This window comes from Nyctibius grandis, chromosome 10 (genome assembly GCF_013368605.1).
Source record: "Nyctibius grandis isolate bNycGra1 chromosome 10, bNycGra1.pri, whole genome shotgun sequence".
Lineage (NCBI taxonomy): Eukaryota > Metazoa > Chordata > Aves > Nyctibiiformes > Nyctibiidae > Nyctibius > Nyctibius grandis.
Window position 1 is genome coordinate 24,873,554 of NC_090667.1, and position 22,942 is coordinate 24,896,495.

At 55.6% G+C, this 22,942-nt stretch overlaps 3 protein-coding genes across 3 annotated transcripts in view; all 3 read left to right on the forward strand.

Annotated features, from left to right (window-relative positions):
* PLXNB1 (plexin B1) overlaps window positions 1–6,137 on the forward strand; it is a 49,150-nt gene extending 43,013 nt beyond the window's left edge. The window contains 5 exon segments of the mRNA XM_068408614.1: window positions 94–241; window positions 951–1,015; window positions 1,106–1,181; window positions 1,557–1,631; window positions 2,161–6,137. Of these exon segments, the coding sequence (XP_068264715.1) occupies window positions 94–241; window positions 951–1,015; window positions 1,106–1,181; window positions 1,557–1,631; window positions 2,161–2,265 (469 nt within the window). The 3' untranslated portion in view covers window positions 2,266–6,137.
* A 1,636-nt stretch (window positions 6,138–7,773) lies between these two features.
* LOC137668115 (SRSF protein kinase 3-like) lies at window positions 7,774–19,835 on the forward strand. The gene is made up of 12 exons (XM_068409409.1): window positions 7,774–7,814; window positions 10,161–10,287; window positions 10,454–10,562; window positions 11,053–11,140; window positions 13,058–13,145; window positions 13,397–13,503; window positions 15,658–15,820; window positions 17,028–17,110; window positions 17,544–17,651; window positions 18,073–18,142; window positions 18,228–18,320; window positions 19,585–19,835. Exons 2-12 carry the CDS (start codon window positions 10,242–10,244, stop codon window positions 19,770–19,772), a joined length of 1,143 nt encoding a protein of 380 aa, XP_068265510.1. The 5' UTR covers window positions 7,774–7,814; window positions 10,161–10,241; the 3' UTR covers window positions 19,773–19,835.
* A 1,600-nt stretch (window positions 19,836–21,435) lies between these two features.
* SETD5 (SET domain containing 5) overlaps window positions 21,436–22,942 on the forward strand; it is a 69,555-nt gene continuing 68,048 nt past the window's right edge. Inside the window, exon 1 of the mRNA XM_068408955.1 lies at window positions 21,436–21,597. The gene's annotated coding sequence lies outside the window, so the exon portion shown is untranslated. The remainder of the gene's footprint in view (window positions 21,598–22,942) is intronic.

Here is a 22,942-nt window from a genome sequence, read left to right on the forward strand (position 1 = left end):
AAAGCTGGAAGATGTGGTAACGTGCAGAATATCTTTAAGCACCGTAGCTGCTACCTTTGCTGATACCCTGTTGCACTTCTGTCTTCTCAACAGCCTGCCCCTGCGCTTCTGGATCAACATCATCAAGAATCCCCAGTTTGTTTTTGATGTGCAGACATCAGATAATGTAGATGCTGTTCTCCTGGTCATTGCGCAGACCTTCATGGACTCCTGTACAATAGCTGACCATAAGTTAGGGCGGGTAAGTACAGAGGGAGAAGGGAGCATGGCTGGCACAGATAGCTGAGCAGTGCTGCCTCAGGAAGGCAATAATGTTTGTGTAGCACCACTGGGACAGCAAGCCAGGCCCATCCTTGCTCCCTTGTGCCACTGGAGAGTGATGGGGACTCCTGGGAAGAGAGGAAGGAGGAGCTGATTTTGTCTAGCATACAGAAGTCATTGAGGGGTGCTTTTTATTTACAGCTTACAGCTACTTGGGGGACAGAGCTAAACTCTAGTTGGCTGTGGCAGATGGTGTAAGTCCCAAGATGCATCTTGGGAGATTCAGGTTGGCCATTAGAAAAACTTTTTACCACCATTACCTGCCCCATGCTGAGGGTGGAACAGTCCTGCACAGGTCACCAGCAATGGGATGAGTGGATCTCTGGAGGATTTCAGGAATCAGCTGTGCAAAGCCATAGCCAATGTGATCTCATACTGGTCATCACCCAGCTCCAGGTGGAAGGCTGGACTAGGGATCCCAGAGGTCCCTTCATCAGCACGTCTCACAGTTCCTCAGACTGCATTACTAGAAGGGAGCGTGGTATTTGAAGTGCCTCTCCATGCAGAGGACAAAATTCCTGATCCTGAATGAATGACAGAAAATAGCGGTGATGGTGTTACCTGCTAAGGTTAGTCCACAGCATGATGAAGGAGCTTTTTGTAATCAATTCTGGTTTTGGATGTTCAAGGACTCTCCGATCAATAAGCTGCTCTATGCCCGGGACATTCCTCGCTACAAGCAGATGGTGGAAAGGTAAGCAATGAATGTGAGGAGTCATTGTTTAAGCAGTAAGAAGGAGGCTGGGAGGAACAATATGCTAATCGCCTGTGTACCACTGTGTAGGTATTATGCGGACATTCGTCAGACCATCTCTGCCAGCGACCAGGAGATGAACTCTGCCCTGGCTGAGCTATCACGGGTAAATAAAATTACTTCAGAAGTCACCCTGGCCCGTCACCTGTGCATCTACCAAAGTTAGTAATGCAAAGATGAGACACTCCAGCTGAGTGCGCGGTCCTGCTCAGACATACTGACCGTTCCCAGTAGCCACTCTGCTTTGTGGCACCACCAGGAGCGCGAGGGCCTGCCCAGCTAGCGCTGAAGAGAAAAGGGTAGTCAAGGACTCAGGGCAAGGAGTACGTGTGAGTTTTCCTTTGCTAGGAACCATTGGTGAATTCCCTTTCCTGTTGCTTTGTGCAACAGGCGCATTTCCTAGTGAGCTGTGAGGACGCAGAATTTAGAAGAACAATTGTCAGGTGTCTCACGGTTTTGACTAACATCCTCTCTTATTCAGAATTACTCAGGTGACCTCAATTCCCTGGTGGCTCTACATGAATTGTACAAATACATCAATAAGTACTATGACCAGGTGAGTGCGTGTTTCCAGCAGGTTTGAACATGCCCTTCTCCTTTTACCATCCAACCAAAAAACCTCCAAAAATTAATAATTAAGAGCAGCCAGACTACTACAACGCTCTGTGTTGTTTCATTGGCGTGTGTAACTTCCATGTCATAAATTTGCTTTATTCTTATCAAAGAGGGAGGGAGGAAATCACAAAAAAGGGCCTCTCTCTAACTTGGAGGCTGTTGGGATTTCATGTGCACTTCTTTTTTTTGACTCTGGTACCCAAATACGCTACTTAAAAATGAAATGCAGTTAGTTTAGATCATTTACTAAAGATACCATTTTCAGGTGAGAAGTTTAGCATTCTTTTTGCACTGTGAAGTTTATAAGTTATTAGGAGAAATCTAGAATACTTATTTTATGGTTAATAGGAGATGAATTACTATGTGCCCACTGGATTCCAGCTTGGGCTTCTCCACTGTGCATGGAGCTGAGCTGGTTGAGTGTGTTGGGTGCTGGAGAAAGGCTGCCAGTGAGCTCTGTCTTGTTGCAGATCATCACTGCCTTGGAAGAAGACCCAACGGCACAGAAGATGCAGCTCGGATACAGACTACAACAGATTGCAGCAGCTGTGGAGAATAAAGTCACCGATTTGTGACAGGCGCAGACAGACTGCTCTCCCCTGGCTGAATGGGGACAGTGCTCGTCCTTGCTGTACACAGGGTGTCCTGCTGCCATTGGAACCAGACTCTCCACGGAACCCGCGGGTGACATGAACAGGGATGGCCAAGGCAGTACAAAGTACAAGCGTCCTTGCATCTCAGAGAATATTTTTTTACAGTTTTTTCTTTTTAAAATCAAAACAAAACAAAAAAACCCAAACTTTGGTTTTCCTCTGGCAGACTGTCTGGGGGACCACACAAGTCCTTCCTACAGATGTTACGTGAATGTGCCAAGTTGCCAAACAACGTTGTTGAAGAGCCAGGTGCCAATGCCGAGCACCGTGTCTGTGGAGTCCTCGGCCTTGCTCGGACGCCCTTGCCAGCGCTGGAGACTCCCCTGCTGCAGCTGCTCATTTCAGCGGGGATGCAGGACGCTTTCCCCAGGCTGACAGCTGTGCTAACCTCTGTCCCTGGCTAGCGAGCACTCCTGCCGTATCCCACCGGAGAAACTTCCTTGCAGCAATGTCCCCACTGGTTCCACATGTTGGATGTAGAAAGGAGAGCACCCGATGGTGAAGGTCTCCTGTTCCCCAGTGTTCTGGTCTCTGACAGCTCGTGCACGACACCTGCTTGGATGTAATGTGTTCACCAGCATGCACGTTTGCCCAGGGGCCTACTGTAAACGGACAGCACCCCTCACCCTTTCCCTCAGGACAAGTTCGGCATGTGAGAGTCGCTGCCTGGCTCGCCCCAGTCTCTGCTGACCCAGCTCGGGATCCATCTTCCTGGTTCCTTGTGGTCAGAGGGTGCCCTGCTCTTTGGAAAAGCACAACAAATGCCTTGTGCCACTTCCCCTTCCTCCGGTGTCTAGCTGTTCTGCTGCTCTGAACTGGACTTGTAAATACCCTCAGAAAGTTAATGTATTTAAATGCTAAAGGAGAATGTTTAATTTTGTGGCTCTGAGACAAAGCTTTTCTTGGAGAAGCATCTCTGTGCACTTCTACTGACGAACGTCTGTCAGCACTGGAGCAAAGTTTTCTCCACTGCTTTGTCTGCAGGGATAACTCATAGGTGTCTCCCTTGTCGTAACAGCAGTTTGCTTTTCCCCGCAGTTTGGTTCAAGGCTTAGCTCTGGGTTCTTCTGTTAGGCTTGCCTCACACCTTACTCACAGTTTCACTTCCCAAACTCTCCTGTCGTGGTACGTAGCAGGGTGATCTGGCGAGCTGTGAAGCCACGAAGCACAGCTGCGTTGTTCCCGAGGAGCATCGGGTGTCCTGCAAGTGGGAGTGATTCATGCAAGGAAGGAGAGGCTGGAGCAGGCACAAGCACAGTTAATTCCCAGCTGTCCCTGGGCAGTTCCTCGCTGCTCCCTCCTGGAGAGCGCTCGGGAGGGCTCCTGCGCCTTGTGAACAGTCCGCTGCCCTTCTGGGAGCGAATTCCTCTTTTTAAGGGTGCCCTACTCGTTCTCACCCCCTGCTGCTAATTCCACGCTGATGTCCTGCGTGCCCGGGGCAGGTAGACATGTCTGACTCCTCTGGCACTTCCCTGAGGGTGGGGATTGTGTGGGCCAGGAGGAACCAGAGCTAAACCAGGGCAGGATCGTGTCCCTACCTCTCTTTACATTGCATATAGCAGTAACTCCAGGCCTATCAGATCGGCCCTGTGGCTTTGTGTGAGTGCTGCACAGTTGCAAAACTGTTCTGTGAGCAATATAACAACAAGCTAATGTGGCCTCTCCTCCTACGAAGGCAGCTCTCCCCTGCGGCCCTCTCTCAGCAGTATTCCCAGGTACTCTGTGTGCCCAGAGCACAGCCAACATCCCTGTGCCACCTCCCGCTCCTGTCCTGCTGCACGGAGCCGCAGGCTCTCCTGATCACCCATTTCTATGAAACTTCTGGGAACTTAGCATCTCTGAAACATCTGTCTCCACCAAATCTGATTAAATCAGCCCCAAAAAAAGCTGGGTGGAGGGAAGGACTGGCAGATGGGAAAAAGGAGATACAATGCACGTTTGTAAAGCCCATTCCCTCAGGAGCTGCAGGAGGTGATTCCTTAGTTTGGGGCAGGTGCAGGTAGCTGAAGGAATGACGAGTAGTGGCAGAGTAGGGTTGTCTCCTTATGCATCAATGGGTGGACTTTCTGCTCCAGGCAGCAAGACGTAGTTTGTGGCCTCCAACTTGCTGAGTGTCTGCCAGGAGCCCCAGGTTCTCTGCTGTGGATTTACGGCTCTGCAGACCGTTAATGTCTGCCCCTATTTTTGCAGAATTATCTCTGCGCTCTCCCAGAACAGCGTGGCTTGGGGCTTAATTCTGGATCCACCTCACATCGGCAAAGGGAGGGAGACTTGGTGGCTCTCCTGGAATCGTAGTGACAAGAGTCCAGGTGCCTGCTGAGAGCGTAGCCCCTGCCCAGGTGGGTGCCTTAGGCCGTGGGGTAAGTGGGCTCCACATCCTCTTTGCTCCTCAGTGGTGCTCCTGGGTGTCGGCAGTGATCTGCTTTGAGTGTATCTGTGACAGTCTGCGCTTGTTAGGGCAATAATCAAGACTTAAAAATAGAGCTAAACAGAGGTGAGTGACTTACTGAACATCTTGAGCTTGTTCTTGCGTAGCTGGACAGGAGGCACTGCCCAGCGCAGGAGCAGCGAGGGTGGGAAGCTGGTAGCGCCTGTCTCTTCCCATTGGTCTGTCCTTGGTGGTGTAGATACCAGCGTGCTCCTCCCCTCGCGGGGATCGACTCCGGTGTTCAGGCACAGCCCTTCTTCTCTCCGTCCACGCCCCTCTCCTGTGGCAAAATCCGTTACTACGACAGGGTTCTGTTGCATTTAAATTTGCACAAAACAGCTTTTAGTATAAAATTCCCTAGTGCAGGGAAGACTTATTTATTTCTCACCATCCTTCCAAGTTTCTTCCCGTCTCTGCCTGATTCCATGACCAGCTTGTCAGACACTCCGGAGACGGCCGTTCCTTCTCGAGGACGGGGAATCCTCTCTGGATGTTCCTGATTTCTCACAGGTAGCAAGTTCTGCGGGCACCAGCCGAGTGCCCTGCCCCAGTGACCGTCCCCCTTCTGCGAGACGTGAGTGCAGCGAGGGGATGTCGCTGCTTTAATCGAAAGGTGACGCTCCTGAATGGCAGGTATTAAGATTAATTTAGTGCTGCGGTCAGAGAAAGAAACTTGCTTCTATCATGGTCTGGATGAAATGCCGAGAACTTGTCAGTATTAAGATAAATATCTGTTAGTGTGTTTGAATGTTTCCCCTGTTGGCACGACTAAGAGCAGCTGGCACCCACGCGATGTAGATGTGCGAGCGCACGCTTTCATCTGTCTGGTGGCAAATTTAGGCTGTACCTGGAAGCTTTTTTTTTTTTGTAGAAATGATGGCTAATTTTTTTTTTTAAATGAAAATAGAGGGTTCTCGGATGCTGCTGCCTCGGTGGAATGCCATTTCTTTTTCAGGGTGTGCCCCGGTTGCAGCGAGATGCTGCTTTTTTGGTGCCTTTCTTGGCAGGATGATTGTTTTGGTTTCCAGAACACCCAGTGCGTTTGCTCTAATAGCCTTTCTCCTGGTCCTCTGTCCTGGTGACTCTGCCCTCTCCCAGCCTTGTGACTTGGTGTCCCTCTCTCTGTTATGGTATGGCCTGACCTGCATTTATGCCCTGCCACACCTTGAGTTCTGCTCAGAGCACCCGAGGTACTGTCTTTCTCAAATTGGAATTAATAATTAATATAAAAAGCTTGAAAAAAAAGTCTGAATTTTGTTACATAGTGTAATAACTGTTTGTAGATACTGTTCTGAGATGTAGGAATCTATTGGTGATATAAGAGGCTTTGTCTGTAAATAATCAGTTTAGAGTCCAAATGATTTTAATAAAGAGAATTCTTACACAATAATTCAATAAATTTTAATATACAACCTGTGTGTCATGCTCGTGTTGCATGATGATGTAATTGCCCAGAATCTATTTGCCTCTTTTTCCTCTGAAGTGGAAACTCTGCACTCCTGAGCACCAGGAGCTGGGTGCTGTGCTGGGAGTGTGGGGCTTTTCCCTCCTGCCCCGTCCTCCGAGTCTGGGAGATCCCGACTGAATCGCTTTGAGGTGACCTTGTGCCACCTTCCCCGGCCCTTCCTAGGCCGTGGCACTTCTGCATTTTCCCGAGCTCAAACACCATCCCTGCCCCGGGAGAGAGGAACCGCCTTCCACAGCCCTTCACCTCCCCTGCGGCAGGAGCGGGGCTGGAAGGGGGGACACAGCTGTGGCCTCTTATGGCTCTGGTTGTGGTTGCCCACGGTGAGAGCCGGTTTATGTCGATGGCTGTTGTCCACCAGTGTGAGGCAGGAACCAGCGTTCCTAAATTAGCAACACAACTTAATTCTTAACCTAATTGCTCAGTTCTCCCCAGCTGGCTCCTGGCCCATCTATCCTGTCTTTCTCACTCAGCACCCAGCTGCGTGCAGCCTCTGCCCCCTCCCCTGTTATTTTTGGTGCGGGGAATGCAGGTGAGAGGAGAGGGGCGCAGACAAGGGGAGAAGGGCTCCGGGAGGCCCTGACCCTCCTTTGGCAGCCTGGATCTGCAGCAGAGCTGCTGCTAGGCAGGGTTAACCCTTTGCTTTGGGGCTGGGGCTCTGCAGTCTCAGCAGGGAAACCTGAGCTGTACAACAGCAGGGCCCCAGCGAGGGGGAGGCCGGCGCTCGCCCCGCTCTGGTGTGAGGCTGCAGCACTTGGCAGCAGGGAAAAATGTGATTGTGACTGTGTGTGGCCATCGGCTCCTCAGTGTCGCGTGGGTGCTGGGGTGCCCAGGTCCCACCTTGGTGGGGCAGGGCTGCAGGGAGGATGCTGCTGTCATGGTTGTTCCCCACAAAAAGGGGATGGAGGACACGTGGGCTCCGTGGTCACCAGCACCACGCTGCACTTGTGTCTGGCTGCCTGCAGCGCTGCTGGGGGAGGCTGAGGTGCCTCGGGATGGGCAGCATGGCACAGGGGTGGGCTTGGGGAGCCTGTCCCTCTGCCACACACGGGTTGGGGATGGCTGTGCCAGGCAGGAGACGGTGCCACAGCAGTGAGGCTGGGCCAAAGTCCTGCTGACACGCTGCCAGGAGCAGTGGGAAGTGCCAGGCAGCCCCACGGTTTCTGGGTCTGGGGACAGTGGAGCAGAGGAGAAGGATTTCTCTGTTTCCATCTCAGCAGAGCTGTGAGTTTCCCTCTATAAATAGTTGCTGTGGAGACTGGAGCTGCAGCAGGCTGATGGACCTGCTGCCAGGGAAGCCGGGAGAGGCCGGCAGTAAAGTGAATCCACCGCAGCTGTCCTGGGTCTCCTGCTATCCCAAAGCCAAGGTTGTTCCCAGAAGCGGTGCTGTGATCCGATACCCTGCCCCGCTCCTCACCACGTCCATCCAGCGATGCAGAAGAGTTTGGTCTGCTCAAGGACACCCACCCGGGCACGCAGACTAAAAGGAGAGCAGGACCAGCTGGTATCTCACTTCGGGGAGCTCCAGCATGAGCCAGATGAGGGACGGAGCGGTGTGCCCTGCCTGCGAGCTGCACGGTGAGTCTGCGCAGGGCCCCAGGGCTTTTACGCTGCATGTTGCGACTTGCGGGGATGCTGTGCTCAGCAAGGGCTTGCCAGGTCTGTGTGCGTGCAGAAGGTGAAGGTGTGCGTTGCTCTGGTGAGCTCTGGACTCCAGAGGTCCGGGTGCTATAAGGCATGACTGGTGGTGGGCAGCTCCGTACGCCGTTCCGTGCAGGTCGGGTGGGGTTGTCCAGGCAAGAGGTGAAGCACCGCTCCTTGCCCATGGCCCTCGCAGACCAGGCAGGACCGGTGTGGTTTTGGGGTGAAGTTGTCTGGCCTGGCCCAGACCTGCAGCACGCCAGTAGGTTCTGCACAACATAGCTTTGAATGACAAAAGCAAAATGACAGTAGTTTTTAAGGTAAAGACGTCAAGCGATGAAGGACTTTAAAGCATTGATTGTCCTTTATCACAAAGCTTAGAAAAGTACATTTCTCTCTCCTGTACCAAGTTGCATAGCAACGCTCCTCATCCTTTGCCAGTGCATCCAATCTAACGGGGTGGATGGAGGTAGTTTCACACGCCTAAGGACAAGGACAAGCAAGAAGGACACCAGGGCCCGGTGAGCTGCCCAAAAGCTCCGTCAGCCCCAGCGCTAGGATGGGTTTTACACTATGAGTCTGTCTTTGGGTCCTACTTCCCCACCGAAGTCTCCTATGTCCATAACAATCCACCTCAGGACGGTGCAGTTGAACTCCCATCTCCGCACACGCCTGACTTTTCCTTTGGCGGGTGAATGGGGAGCGACATTATAACATCTTTACGGCTGTTGCCCGGCTCTCGGATCAGCCCATGCTGTCCCAGTGATGGGAATGAAGAGGACTGGGGCAGGCTCTGGGGGTGCAGGAGCTCGTGAGGTTACTGAGGTGCTCAGTCTGTGCACAAATAAGGAGAATTTTGATCTCACCTCTGTTTCATAGCTAAGACATTAGCAAGTGTTTGCTGAAAAGAGCGGCCGTACAGATGTGCAGCATCCTGGAGGTTTATGCCTTAAAGAGGCTGATTCTGACCAGCGTAAATGCCATGGTTAGAGGTGTAAAAATATAAGGAGGGGGAGGGATTTTGAGCTCCTTTCAGACTGCTGTACGGGCTGGGGTGAACGGAGCAATGTCCGCTTTGGCAGTTCGGGCTGTCCCTGACAGGATCGGAGTCTGGAGCCCAGTCTGACCCTTCGCACGGTGCGGGAGCTCACTGGGTGCCCAAAGGCAGGCTGCGTCTCTGGCTGCTGGGCTGGGAGAGGAGCATCCGCATGTGGAGAGAAACCTTTGTCTTTTGAGGAGGTCACACCTCTGTCTCAGCACCTGGAAGATGTTACTGTCCCAGAACAACTCCCCGTGCCGTGGCTCCCGCTGCCACCACCACCGCCAGCCCGCTGTAACTATTTCTGAAAATCCTCCAGTGCAGATGAGCTCGTAGCTTTAGCGACCTGATTGGGAGGATTTAAAGGTCAATATTTATACCCGTGCTAATGGTCTATTGGGATTATCATCACCTGTCGCAAGCTCTGGCAACGCACGTTAGCCTGAAGCTTCGGCCGTACAGCAAGTGACATTTCCAGCTGACGAACGTCTGGGCTGGGAGTACCCCAGCCCCGGCAGCTCACATGTATATTTCCATTAGCAACACGGGCTCTGGGCGGCTATTTCAGGTGGCCGGTGCTGAAGCCAATTCTATGCCAGTGCTGCAGGGCGGGGGGACAGCAGGTGCATCAGTCTGTCTGCACCATCTGGGTGTTTGTACCTCGGGCTGTCATAGTAACAACCCCCGGGCACAGCCTCCCCCTCCACCACAGCCTCTCGCACGGGTGACACGGGACAGTCAGTGATAAACCTGTGCTCCGGCCCAGGGCTGAGCTGTGAACAGACGTGCAGCACGGCAGTGTCCAAAATGCGGGTTCTGCTTCGCACCCAGCTGCAGCATGAGGCTCCTCCTGCCAGCGAAAGCCCAGACGTGCCCCCTCCTCAGCCGGGACGGGGAGCGGGTGCTTTCCCTGGCCATGGGAGGGAATCCCGCAGCCCCTGCTAAGCCCCAGAAATTCCACACTGTGCACAGGGAAACCAGAGACACCCACCTGGCCTCAGCCCTGGCCCGGCCACATACCACCACAATCCCTGCCCAGCCCCAGCCTGCCAGCTTCCCTCTTCTGAACCCTTAAAATAATCCCTGTCTCTGTGAAGTGCCAAAAGCGTTTGTACCAGCCCAGCTCCAGGGGCTGACGAAGCGGATGGGAAGGAAAGGGGCGAGGGGAGAGCAGGGGCAGAGGAGCGAATCGATGTGCGCAGCGGGGGTACGGCTGCCCTGCAGCTCTCCAACACTTTTTAAAGGAGAAAAGTGCTGAAGATCCCACAGCCTGGTTCCCCACTGCCTCCATCCCCTCGTGCCAGGACCTGCTGTGACGCTGGGCCATGGAGGAGCGGGTGCAGGAGGAGGTGCTGGCAGCCCAGCACACAGGTCAGTCCTCGGGCACACGGAGATCATGCCAGGCTCTTCCCAGGCCAGAGGTGGCCACCGGGACCTGTCTGGCTGTTCCTCCTGGAGGATGGCTGTCCTCAGCTGCTCTTTCAGTCCAGGAGCATCTAGGGATGTCAGTAATGTCTCTTATCGATGGTCCCCGCAGGAGGCCACCACCCCGTGCGGGATGGAGAGGTGTTCAACACACGATACCAGGCTCTGCGCAAGCTGGGCTGCGGCGCCTTTGCCACCGTCTGGCTGTGCCAGGACATGAGGTGAGGGGCTGACCAGCTTTCGGAGAGGTGGGAAGGGGTGGCTGATCTCCTGGGCAGGACTTGCCCCTCTCGCAGAAGCAATAGAGCGCAGCTGCCTGCCCCGGAGCACATCGGCATCCCCTGAGCACATGGTAAACCTGGCAGGGAGACTGGTGGGGTGCGACAAGCAGAGCTGGTCCCTGGAAACCAAAGAACATAAATGAGGTGGAATCAGCCCTTGCTCAGCATTTGCTCTTCTCATTTAGATCCTGCAGTATCTATGCTCTGCCTTTTTCTCCCCAGTTCCTTGCTGGTCTCTCGGCCAGCAGCGCTGACAGATGCCGGCAGCATCGCAGGGGAGGATGCCCATGGGGCTGGCACACGGGGCTGGGTGCAGGAGGGCAGCACCCTCCCCACGCAGCCCAGGGCTGGGTGACTGGGTGAAGGGGAGGTGCTGCTGGTTAGGGCTGCGCTGGCGTGCATTGGCTGGCAGCTGTGATTCCTTTCCCAGGAGGAAGAAACACGTAGCTGTGAAGGTCCTGAAAAGCAGGGAGAGCTTTGCTGAGGCTGCCCAGGATGAGGTCGCGCTCCTCCGCTGCGTACGTACATTCTGGGGTTCTGGGCTTTGCTCCGTGGGGATGGCCACTGGGTTCAGGGCTGAGTATCAGCCTCATCGTCCCTTCTCCCTCCAGGTCTCAGTCCGAGGAGCTAGGTGGGGAACAGAAAGAAAACCCCAAAAGTTAGGTAATTCATGGAAATCACCTTGGCTTGGTGCTGGCCTCTGAAATGGGCACCTTCTCCTTCCTCCTCTTGTCCTGGGACATGCTGGCTGTGTCCTACTTGCCCTGTCAGCCCGTTTCTTTCTGCTGAGACTGAAATCCAGTAAATAGGAGGAACCTGCAGAAAGATAAAGTGAATAACCAACAGCAAAGAGTGGGAATGTTGTTCTTCAGCAGGAGATGGGAGTGTGTCCACTGTATCTGTGTCATTCCCAGCTCAAAGGGCATTGCATCACAACACTGATACTGAAGTAAAAGGAAATATCTGCAAAAAAAAAAAAAAAGCAGGATGTAGCAAAAAATATAATAAACCTCTGAAGTCAGAAAGCTTTCTCCTGCCTTTGCTAACGGATGTGCTAAGTAGGTGCCTGTATCTGGGTCTCAGCTAGTTGCCTTTGAAGGTGGCTTGACCTGCTAGTTCTAGAAAGCTCATGGTTACAATTCTTCAAGTTTGCCTAAATACAAAGTTACATCAACTTTAGATGAGTAAAAGCCATTAAATTTTGCATTTCAAATTACTCGGAGGCCTTTCTCCAACAGGTTTCAGAACGGTTTAGGGCACACCTGTAGATCTGTAGGCCCTGTCCAAAGGGACATGAGCCAGACTCAGTGATGCAAGAGCAAGTACCAAGTGGCACTCATTTCACGTAATCACAGGGCTGCTTTCCTATGCATCAGCACAATCCTGCGTACAGACTGAGCCTTATCCTTGATTTATTACTAATTCTCTCTGAAAGACACACCTCCCGTTCAGCAGAACGCAGCTGGTTCCCAGGGCCGTTCCCACCAGCGCAGGGCAGTGGGTGCCTGTGGAGCTGCCGGCAGAGGCTATCTGGTCTGCCCGGCTCCCAGGGCTGCTCACCTCCGCCGTGCCAGCACAAACCTCCCGGCGCTGGTGCAGGTGGGTCTGGCAGCTGCACAACGCGCCAAACCAAAATCCCGACAGTTACGGCTGTGAAGAGAAAACACCTCCCAAGTGCTAGGTTTGATGCCCCCTGGTTCCTGTACAAAAGACGTATGCTCATGCCCGCTGCCACCACTCTGTGTCTTATAGATCTCTGCAGTACTTGCCCATGACCAACCCTTTTTCAGCCCAAAGAGACCTATTTCGCTGGGTTCCTCCAGACCTGGAAGCTGCTCTCTACCCGAGTAGGACAGGTAGCCTTTGAGTGCCTGAAGACAAACCACAAGGTCTCTGCTTCTCTGCAACCTCTTGCGAGAAATTGTGGAAGGGAAGGTGTGGATTTTAAAAGGCAACGTCCCAGCCTGCTACTCAGCCCAGGAGGAAAAGGGCCATCCCCTCTCTGAGGACAAGGAGCAGAGGCTGCAGAAGGGCAAAGGAAACAGCCATTCCTTCTGGGAGCAGGGAGCTGTGGTCTTGGGGGAATCCCCTTCCAGCAAAAGCAGGAGCACTTTCTGGGCCTGCATGGGGTAGAATGAGCGGTGGGAAGTGTGCTAGACACTATTAGCAGGATCGGTTTGAGTTATTTGGACATTGTGAGGGTGATGGTCCCACCTGGTCAAGAGCTAGACAACATACAGAAACTCATTCCTTGGTAACAGACTCTGCTTGTGTGTTTGGAGCCTGGTTTTCCTGATGCTGTTTTTGTGGGATTTGTCATGAAGTGCCAACTCCTGGAAGAGAAAGTCTGTAGAACGGGATAAAACAGGTGCAAGATGTCCTTGTGCGTATATATATGTCTCTAATTGCAGCTTTCTTGTAATCCTCCCCCTCAGGTGAGCAGTATGAAGAAGAAGGACCGGGCAGGAGAAAACATTGTCTGTTTGTTAGACGACTTCAGAATGATCGGAGAGAACGGCTTCCATATCCTTCTGCTGAAGTGCTGCAGCTCTGGCTCAGCAAAGCCTGGGCTTGCCTGGGAGAGTCACAGGATGGTGTAGAACCGAGCACTGTGCTCCTGTGAGGAGGATGAGCAGGGCAGTAACTGGACCGGGGCACAGGGAGGTGGCTGGAGGGAAGAGGTTGAATAAGGAGACACTTGGCTGCTCTGGTGAAGGGCAAAAGGATGGTGGCAGCATTTTCTCTCTGTTAATGAATCCCTGACTCTTTCCCACATGTGTGCTTGGTATTTGAGGCGCTGGGTCCTTCCCTGCGGTGTCTGATGGGTAACTACGCAGCCCAGGGACTGCCTTTGCCTTTTGTGAAGAAGTCTTTACAGCAGGTGAGAACTGAGCTGGGACTGGGTGAGGGCACCAAGGGAGGGTTGGCTGGGGAACATGCCGTTGTCTTCATCCGGGGGTCATCTGCCATGAACTCCATGACTGCATCTGCAAAGAAAGGGACAACACAGAGTGAGTGCTCAAGACATGCTTTTTTTTCCTTTTAAGGCAAACAGTAACTATTTCTTTTGGGTATAAGGAGAGAAAACATTAAATAAAATGCAGAGCGGGAAGTCATCACATTCCCACGAATACAGGGGCACTGTGCGTTACTGCCCAAGCCTGCAGTGTCATCAGTCAGGACCCCCACTAGCCTGCAGCCCTGCACCAGGGATTCAGGGGTGGCACGTGTATTCCCACTATCTCAGTAATCACTGCATTCTCCATCAGTTCCGCTGCTCCCAGGAGTAGCTGGGGATGGAAGAGCCTGCCATAGTTAATGCTTCCTGTGGGCACACCGTGTACCGCTCTGCCCTCCCGCTGCCCTGAGAAACCCCTGCTGGCATTCGCCTCGGCATCCAGCCGCGGGTAGCACTGGCAGGTCCAGCAGCTTTCTGCACGGCACCACCGAAGGCTGCTCGAGGTCTCCCCCAGCGCTGATGTCCTTCCAGGGCTTTCTAAATTGCGGGTTCGGTTGGCTGGTCCTCCACCCACGCTGAGGTTTCCCTGCTCAGAGCCAACTCTTCCTCCATCCCCTCTAAGGATGTGGTGTGCTGATCAAACAGATCGTGAAAACTGAGTTCCTCCTGCGTTGGCTGGGAATAGCTGAGGAATGGGAAACCTGAGTGAGGCCTCGGAACAGTTAAAATCACATTTTGCCTCTTATGCGGAGATTTATCAGAAGTCTGCACGCCTGTCAAGAGGAAGATTTGCTGCCCCGATTCCTGTGCCCTTCTAGGGACACTAAGAAAGAAAACCGCTTCCTCCTCCATCCTGTTTTCTGGAATAGCCTCTTCTGCCTCGAAAGAAGCTCCACTAACTCCTGAATAAGTTACACAAAAATGTAGTGGCGTTAGTCCCTGTGCCCTATCTCACACCCGAGCCTTTTGCTTGATCCTTTCCCTTATCTGCTTTGATTGTAAAATCTCAGAATCTTTTTTCCCCCTTCAGAACAGCACCAGGGCAGTATTTACTTCTGATTCATTCCAGTTTAGCTATTTAAATCTTTCCTTGTGTTTCACAGTTACCATTTAAGGTTGGTATTTCCTCGGGGCCGGTGTTCATCCCAGAATAGAATTTGATAATAACAGAGAATATTTGCCAGCCCTTTATGACTGACCAGAGTGTTTAAAAAAAAGTTACAAACCTCACAGCAGCGTTTTCGCTGTTATTGATTTCTGATAGCAGCTCTTTCTCTCTGGTAGGCGTTGTTTATCTCTCCCCCATGACAGGCCAGACTCCCTGCTCCATCGTAAGCTGTTCTTCCCCTACATGGCTCTCCTGCGCTGCCCCTAAGGCCTCTCTACACGCACTCGCTCATCGCCTCTCCCTCCTTCTGTCTGGGTTACGCTGCACCTCCTTTTCTTTCCTTGTACGATGGGATGCCCTCCCATGCCATGTCACTCTCTAACCAGCCCCCAACCTCCTCTCAAACGATGATCAGCAGGAAGCTGTGGTGGTCCGAGGATGTAACAGCCATACGAGTGTTTTTTCGGCAGAAAGTTCAGCTTTGTGGTCGTAATCCCTCCTCGTAGCCCTGTCCTCTTTCCATCCCTCCCAGCTTGCCCATCCATGCGGATATCTCTGTGTTTTCACGCCGCTTTCTGCTGCGTGTCACCCCCACCTCCCTTAGACAGCCCCTTCCCTGCCGGGCTCCCCAGGACCCCCCTCGCTTGGCATGCTGGGCACAGGGGGCTCCGGCACCCGCTTCTCCTCCATTGTACAACGAAACCCCTTGTACCCGCTCCCACGGGGCCACCCCAGCCAATGTCACTGCGCTGCTGGCTGCACCTCCAGCTTGGCACAGGGCGCTCACCACACAGAAACAATTCACTGCAGAGTTATCATCAGCTCCCCCTTCCTTCAACACCAGAACGTCCACAGCTTGCGTTATCTACCGCGCCTGACTGCTGTGAGTGCAGTGGGAGTGGGGCAGGGAAGGCGGTGGGGACCCTCGTGCTGCTGGCGCTGAGGTGACTCGCCGGCTGCTCGCCCAGGTGCTGGCAGGGCTGCACTTCCTGCACAGGCGCTGCCGCATCATCCACGCCGACATCAAGCCGGAGAACGTCTTGCTGTACGGACGTGACAAAAGCCTCCAAAGGCTCCTGCCTGATATGCTTGGCTGCAGCCAGAGAACAGATCTGAGGCTAAAGGGACCAGGTGAGCACTCCAGGGTTTTTTTTTTAATGAGAAAAGGGACTTACATGTTTATTGCCATGAGGGAAACAGAGAGGCAGCAGGTACAGATATCTTAGGAGAAGTTCCCATCTCCTGCAATGGCCAGTACAAACCAGCACAGCCAGCTTTTGCTGCTGAGAGGCCTCTCCTACCTCTGCTGAATACAAACATCAGGCTGAGCAGCTACAAGCTACTCAAGGCACCTACAGAAACGTGGTCTTGCAGGTAGGTCTGTGTGGAGGACAACTACAAGCGACAGGCATCTGTTAACAGCCCCAGCACAACCTCGGAGCTCATCCTTACAGCTTTAGGTACAGGATCGTCCCCTCGTGTCTGGTGTTTTCAGCCACTGAGAGGTTTACATACAAAACGGTTTGATGAGAAAGCTGTACGACACTTCTGCTCTTTATTTCCCATATTTCTGAGGTTTGTGGGAGGCTTGTATGTACTGCTAATCTTCAAGGCCCTTTGAGACATAATCTATTCGCAGAGAATGGTGTGCATATAGAATAGGACACAGGGCTGGAGAGTTTCTCGAGAGATCAGCTCATCTCCCAGCAATGAGACCCTTTATATTTCCCTCGCACAATGTTCTCCCATGAGTATTTCTCCCATGACGGTGCTGTTTTGTCTCTCAAACTCTGGGGCAATGGGGGAATGCTAAATTAGTGACTGAGTCTTGCTTGGAGCAGAAAGGCACAATATTAGGCATAGACTGACAGCTCACTGCAGAGCAGTAAACCAAAAATTACCCTTTTCCGGGGTCATGTGAAAATGTCACCTTTCCGGTGCTCACCAAGCAGGCTGTGCCCAAGGTCCGTGACAGCCAGGGTGGCTGAAGGCTGAGGAGGCATTACAGATGTTTTGTGTCTGACTAGTGCTGGTAGGATGTGATTTCCTCCAAGCCCACAGTAACCTCAGCGCTAGAGGAACCTTGCAGCAGGACAGGAGCACAGGGTCACACCGCTTCACCCCAAGCTACTGTCCTCCCAAACGTCCTCTTAGGTTTTTGACTGGATAGCAGCTCTTCCTTTGTGTTTCCTCAAAAAACAGAGGTGGTGATAAAAAGCAGTTTAGGACCTTTTAGGTTGAAAAACCTTAAAGGCAGGTATACATCCCTCTCCTGTGGTAGGTGATGCATACCTGTTGGTTTGGAAAGACCTGCTTTCTCTCTGTCCTTTCCACCTAGGTGATCTTGGCAACCAAGTGGAAGAATCCGATTTAATGAGCATAGAAGTGAAAATTGCAGATCTGGGCAGCGCGTGCTGGACAGTGAGTCTGCTCTGAGTCTCCATCCCGTGACGACGCGGGATTGCTGTTTGCCTCTTTCCATCCCACCCTTGGCCGCCTGTCCTTTTACAACTGAACAGCTATTTTGGTGTGCTGAAGAGATGCCGATTTGGGGGGTGTTATATTTGGCACTCCCAGCTCAGAGCTGGGCCCTCGACTCCTGGACACACTGTCAACTTTGGACGTTTCTTCAGCTTGCAGTTAGTCCCTACAGTCAGAAACTCAAAACCACGTTCAGTGTGAAATGTTGGGAGATAAAATCACCCTGGTGTCAGCAGGGCTGAGAATGTGCCTGCCATGCCCTGCGCAGTGTAGTACACGTACTCGGTTCTGCCCCGCAGTGTCCTTCTCACTGCGCAGGAAGCCTGTGACCCATTTAGGGACATTAACCAAAGGGAGTTTGTTTCTGTTTCAGTACAAGCCTTTTTCCAAGGAGATACAGACCCAGCCATACCGTGCCCTGGAAGTGCTTCTTGGATTAGACTATGGCACTCCTGCGGATATCTGGAGCACGGGCTGCCTGGTAGGAGTGGGGACAATGCTGTGTGTGCGTGGGAAGTGACTGACACTAACGGTGTCTGCTGGAGCAGCCACCTATACCTGCTGCATAGGGAGCAAGACTTCGTTGCAGAGGAGAAAGGGGCTGTGTGCACTCATTCACTTTGGATTGAAAGTGTGCTGCTGATAAAAATCACTCTTACTTAGTTTAAGCTATAAGGCAATTCACATTCCATGTATGTTAACTCATAGGCTTGACTGAGCCGGGCACATACTGCTTTTCAAAGGTGCTGTTTCACCACGGTATGGATCAAAGCAATGTGAATACTTCCATATTTTAGGATCAGTTTTGTGTCATAGGAAGGGAAATGGGTACTATCAGAGTTAACAGGGAAAAAAAAACCTCTGGATCAGTTAGTGAATTAACAATGCTCCTCCATTTCTAGGCATTTGAAATGGCAACCGGTGAGCGTCTATTCGATCCTCAACCTGGGAAATATTTCTCCAGAGACGATGGTAAGGCTCCATCAGTTTTATTCATTTCACTGACAGAAGTGTCACAATCTTTGTATCTGGATGTGTTTTCCCTCCCTCTGTCTAGATCACGTTGCTCGTATTATTGAACTCCTGGGAAGAATTCCTCCTCGAGTTGCTTTCTCCTGGAACAAGTCAACAAAATTTTTCAGCAGGCCAGGTAAGAACGGGAATAAGGGAGTTTACTCTAAAAACCACTGTGGATCTCTGACACACTTCTACTCAGCTCACACAGTTTTCACCCCAAAAGTTATGTTACACAACACAGGCTACAAGCAGGGACAGAAGTGGAGATTAGATAAAGAGCAGTGACCTTTCCTGCCCTTGCCCACCTTTCTAACCCAGGAGAGTTCCAGGGATGAATGCAAAATCCTGAAAAATTATCATAGCAAACACCCAATGGGGACAACATCTCCATTCTTTCTCCTTTGGATTTGGAGAGAACAGGAATACGGACGGGAAATAGCTACATGGCAGGAAGGCTGAACAGAGTGCGTAACTGGCTGGATTTCACCCGCTCACTGGCAGAGAACAAGGATGACCAGGAATGGGACGCTCATATCCTTCCAGCATGGCTGCTGTATTTACTCTTCTGACCCAACTATAACGTCTCTTCTGTTTCATTCTCCCCAGTTCCTTTCCCTTTGACTCATTAGGTTTGAAATCCTTGTCTTTGACTTCAAGGCATCGCATGACTCCATCGTCCTACAATTTAGTCTATCACCCTCTTTCTCTGCTCTCACGCTCAGCAGCCACACAGCCTCAGCCTACCCACAATTCATTCCATGTCAAGTGCTAGTCCCACACTGTAGTTCAACAAGCACCTCCCAGCCCCTTCACATCCTTTGCTCACACTTATTCCTTCTGTGGTGCTCAAAAGAAATGAGTCAAAACTAGTTCTCGTTCTATGTTCATTCTGTGTGAACCCAACTGGCCTGACCACAACATGCCTAACCTGAATCACTACATTTACACCAGGTACTCCTGGGGACAAGGACAGCTTCCTGGTCTGTACTGGCACTCTTCTGAGCCCCATGAAGCCAGTAGGCACAAAACGAATTAAACATTCGTATCTTGTGAGCTCTGGCACTGAAATGGCCCCCTGCATTTGGTGTTGCACGTGGACAAGGTGGAGGGAATAAGCAGCAATGGCTTTGGCAGGGCTATTCTGGGAACACTTCATTCGCTCTTGGCGTGTTCTCTAAGAAGTACTCAGGAAGGGGGAGACACCAAACGCTAGCTTGGAAAGATGATTTCTGAGAAACACCAAGGGGCAGGGCAGGTGCAGCTTAGAGAGAGGCAGCTTCAGAGGCGAAGGAAGGGCTCCTTCAGGGTGCTTTGGATGAACTGTATGAGGCGAGGAGCGGCAGCCTCTCGGTCTCGCAAGTGTAATTCTGGCTCTGTGCTTACGCTGTCTTTGCCAGGTGCTCTCCTGCGGATCTCCAGGCTCGCCCCCCGCAGCCTCCACAGCATCCTGGCGGACAGACACAACTGGACAAAGCACCAGGCCGCCCCCTTCGCCAGCTTCCTCCTGCCCGCGCTGCAGTACGCGCCCGAGCGCCGCGCCACAGCCGCCCAGTGCCTGCAGCACGCCTGGCTGTGCTCCCCGTGACCGGCGCCGCGGGGGGACCCCCGGCCCTGACCGCCACCTCCCGGAGCCGCCTCTCCCACCCCCCCCCCCAGCCCCGCGCTGCCCCGGAGCTCCGCGGGCCCCGCTCCGGCCCTGCCGGCTGCTAGGGCGGGGGGCGGCGGGCGCTGCGCACAAGATGGCGGCGGGGCCGGGCCGGGCCGGCCCTCAGGCGCCGGCGGCTCCTCAGCCGCCCGCCACCCGCGGTACGCGGCGCGGCACTGCCGAGCGGCCCCGGCAGCGGGGCGGTGGCCGCCGCCCCTCCTTTGCACAGCCTCCAGCTTTGTCCCGCAGCTCCTCCCGCACTCGGGCTCCATTCGCCTTCCTTATAAACGTCCCTTTAGTTGGTGTAGTCCGCGCGCAGTGTTAATTGGCAGCGGTAATTAACGTCCTACAGCCTCCAAGTCTGTAAGGCTGTTTAAGCGCGGGGGGAAGGGCAGGCAGGGCTCTGCCTGTGCCTGGCCTTCCCTGCGGAGCGCCTGTTCCCCGGCAGCGGGCGGGACGGCTGCCCTGCCTTCCCCCGGGAGGACGGCCGGAAGCTCCGGAGGCCCGTCCCGCGGAGCAGCGGCGGGTGCGCTCCGCCTGTCTTAACGGAGAGGCGGCCCACGGCCACCGGCACAAGCACCCAACCCGGTTCCGCAGCGTCCTGCCTGCCCGGCTCAGCGGGGCTCGGCCTCCTGCCGCCGCCCCTCCCGCGGAGAGGCCGCTCCTCCGCCTCACGCCGCCGGCCCCGCGCCCTTTGTCTGGGGCTCCGGGGACGGGAGAATCAGCCGGCCCTGGACTCCAGCGGTGTGCGGGCAGCCCTCTCTGCTGGCCCCGGCCCGTGACGGGGCGCGGAAGGCGGCGGTCCCGGCGCATCGTACCCCAGCCTCGCCTCAGGAGGGCCCGCCGGTCGGAGGGGGAGGGCAGCCGCCGGAGCAGAGCAGCTCCGTGGCGCGGCACCCGCGCTCCGCGAGGCCTGAGGGGGAGGCGGCGGGGGGCCGTGGCGGCGGGCTGCCTGCCCGGGGGGCGCCGTGGCGGCGGGCTGCCTGCCCGAGCCCCCCTGACGGGACCCCGGCCCCGCGGCCGCCCCCTCCCCCCGCGGCGCGGACGTGCCGAGCTGCAGGCCCCGCGCCCGCGCCGCCGCGCACGCGCTCTCTGCCCCCTTCCCCTCCCCGGGCCCGCGCATGCGCGGCGCAGCGGCGGCTGCCGCCCAGGAATCCCGGCCGCCCGCGCCGCCCCTTCATTCTGCCACGTGTCCCGAGGCGGGAGTTACCCCGCGAGGAGCGGCGCCTCGGCGGGGGCGGTGCCGGGCCCCGCCGGCCCCGCCCCTCGGCACGTAGCGCGGCTCGGCCGGCAGGCACTGTCGCAGCCCGCCCGGCTGCACCGCGTCGATGCTGGCGGCCGCCCCCCCGACCGACTGGCAGCTCCGTGCGCCAATGGGACGCCAGGACCGTGGGGCGAGCGGCGGGGCGGATGCTCAGCTCCCAATGAGGCGGGGGCCGGGCGGCGAGGTCACCAATGGCAAGCGTGAGCGGGTGGGGCGTTGGCGGCGGCGGGCGCCCCGGCGGGGCGGGACGTAGTGCCGTGGCAGCCAACGGGGAGCGGGAGTGGGCGTGCCCGGGGCGCCCCTGGCGCCGGCGCCGGGGATCCCCGTGCGCCCAGCACCGTTTCCGCCCGGCCCGGGGAGAAGCCGCCGCTACTGCTGCCAGGGGGAGGGGCTGGCGCCGCAGCCGCCGCCGAGGGCTCGCTCCCGCCGGCTGCCCAGGAGACGCCGTGGCGCTGAGCCGGGCCTAGTGCCGCGCGAGGGCCCGGGGAACGGGCCGTCCAGGTAGGCGCGGACGGGCGGGGACCGGCCGTGCCCGGCGGCGGGGCCGGCGGGAGGGAATGCTGGGGCGGGCGTGGGGGGTTCCCGGCGTGGGCCGCGGCCCGGCGCTCCGCCCTGTCCTGCCTTGGGGGCCCGGGCGTCACGGTCCGGCCGCGGTGGTGGGGCAGCGGCCCGGGAAGCCCAGCCCGACCCGACCCAGGCTGGCCTGGCCCGGCCCGGCCCGGCCCGGTGGCGCGGACTATCATGGCGGTCCCGGTGGTGCGCGCCCGACCGCGGCGGCCGGGCTCGGGCCGGTGGTAGCAGACCGGTGCGGGGCCGGGACTGGGGCCGGGCTTTGTCGGTGGAGGCGAGCGGCGGGGAAGCCCTGCTGTACGCTGCCCTCCTCCGCTCCCCATTTTTCCCCTTATTGTCCCGGGGGGCCCCGGGGGTCGTTGTCCGTCTTGGGGCAGCCTCCTCCGGGCCGCCGCTGCCTGCCCCCGCCGCCGCTGCCCGCCCTGAGCCGCTGGCCCCTCCGGGCCCCGGGGGAGGCGGTGTTTGACCTGCATTTTCTGCTTTCTCATGGTGCCCGTGCGGCGTCTTCCCTCGTAGCCCCCCGGGGGTTGCTGCAGCGCGGATTCTCCTGCATTTCCTCGTCCGTCACGCGTGGCCGCTGCCGGGTGGGTTCCCGGCCGCCCTGCCCGCGCCCCGGCCCCGCTCCGACCCCCGCCGCCTTCTCTCCGACGGCACCGGCAAGGTCACTTGTCTCCCGGCGTCTCGTCCTTGGGTGCCGGTGACCGGAGTTCACCGCCGGGTCGGGCGGGGAAGCGGCGGCGGGCAGCGTCTCGCCGTCCCCGGGGGGAGGGAAGGAGCTGAGGTGCGAGGCCGCGTGTGGCCCGGTGGAAGCGGGGAAATGGGTGTAGCAGCAGCGGCGGGGGGGGGGGGGGGGGGGGGGTGTTCACAGCCGCTTCCCGGCCCTGTCCCCGCGCTCCTCGGCCCGAAACTAAGATCCCCGGGTGGGCCTTTTACCTGGGGGGGTGGATTTCTGCGGGTCTGTGGAGGGCCCGGGGTGCTGCAGGGCTGCGGTGGCTGCTGCGGGCTCTGGCCATGATGTAATGGGAGCACTGAAGGTATGGCCGGGCCGGGGCGAGGGGGCCAGTGCCTTTCCTTGTGCGAAGGATGCAGCTGGGTCTCGAAGGGCTCGATGGTGGGGTGTGATGGTGTGCCGGTGCATTGTGGATTTCAGACGGTTCCCCCTCACCCTGACTGGGTGTTACTGCCATAAGGCAAAACCTAAACCCAGAAACGGAATTTAATATTTCTTCAGTAGAAATAGGAGATTCCCCTTTTCACTGGGATAGGAAATACTAGG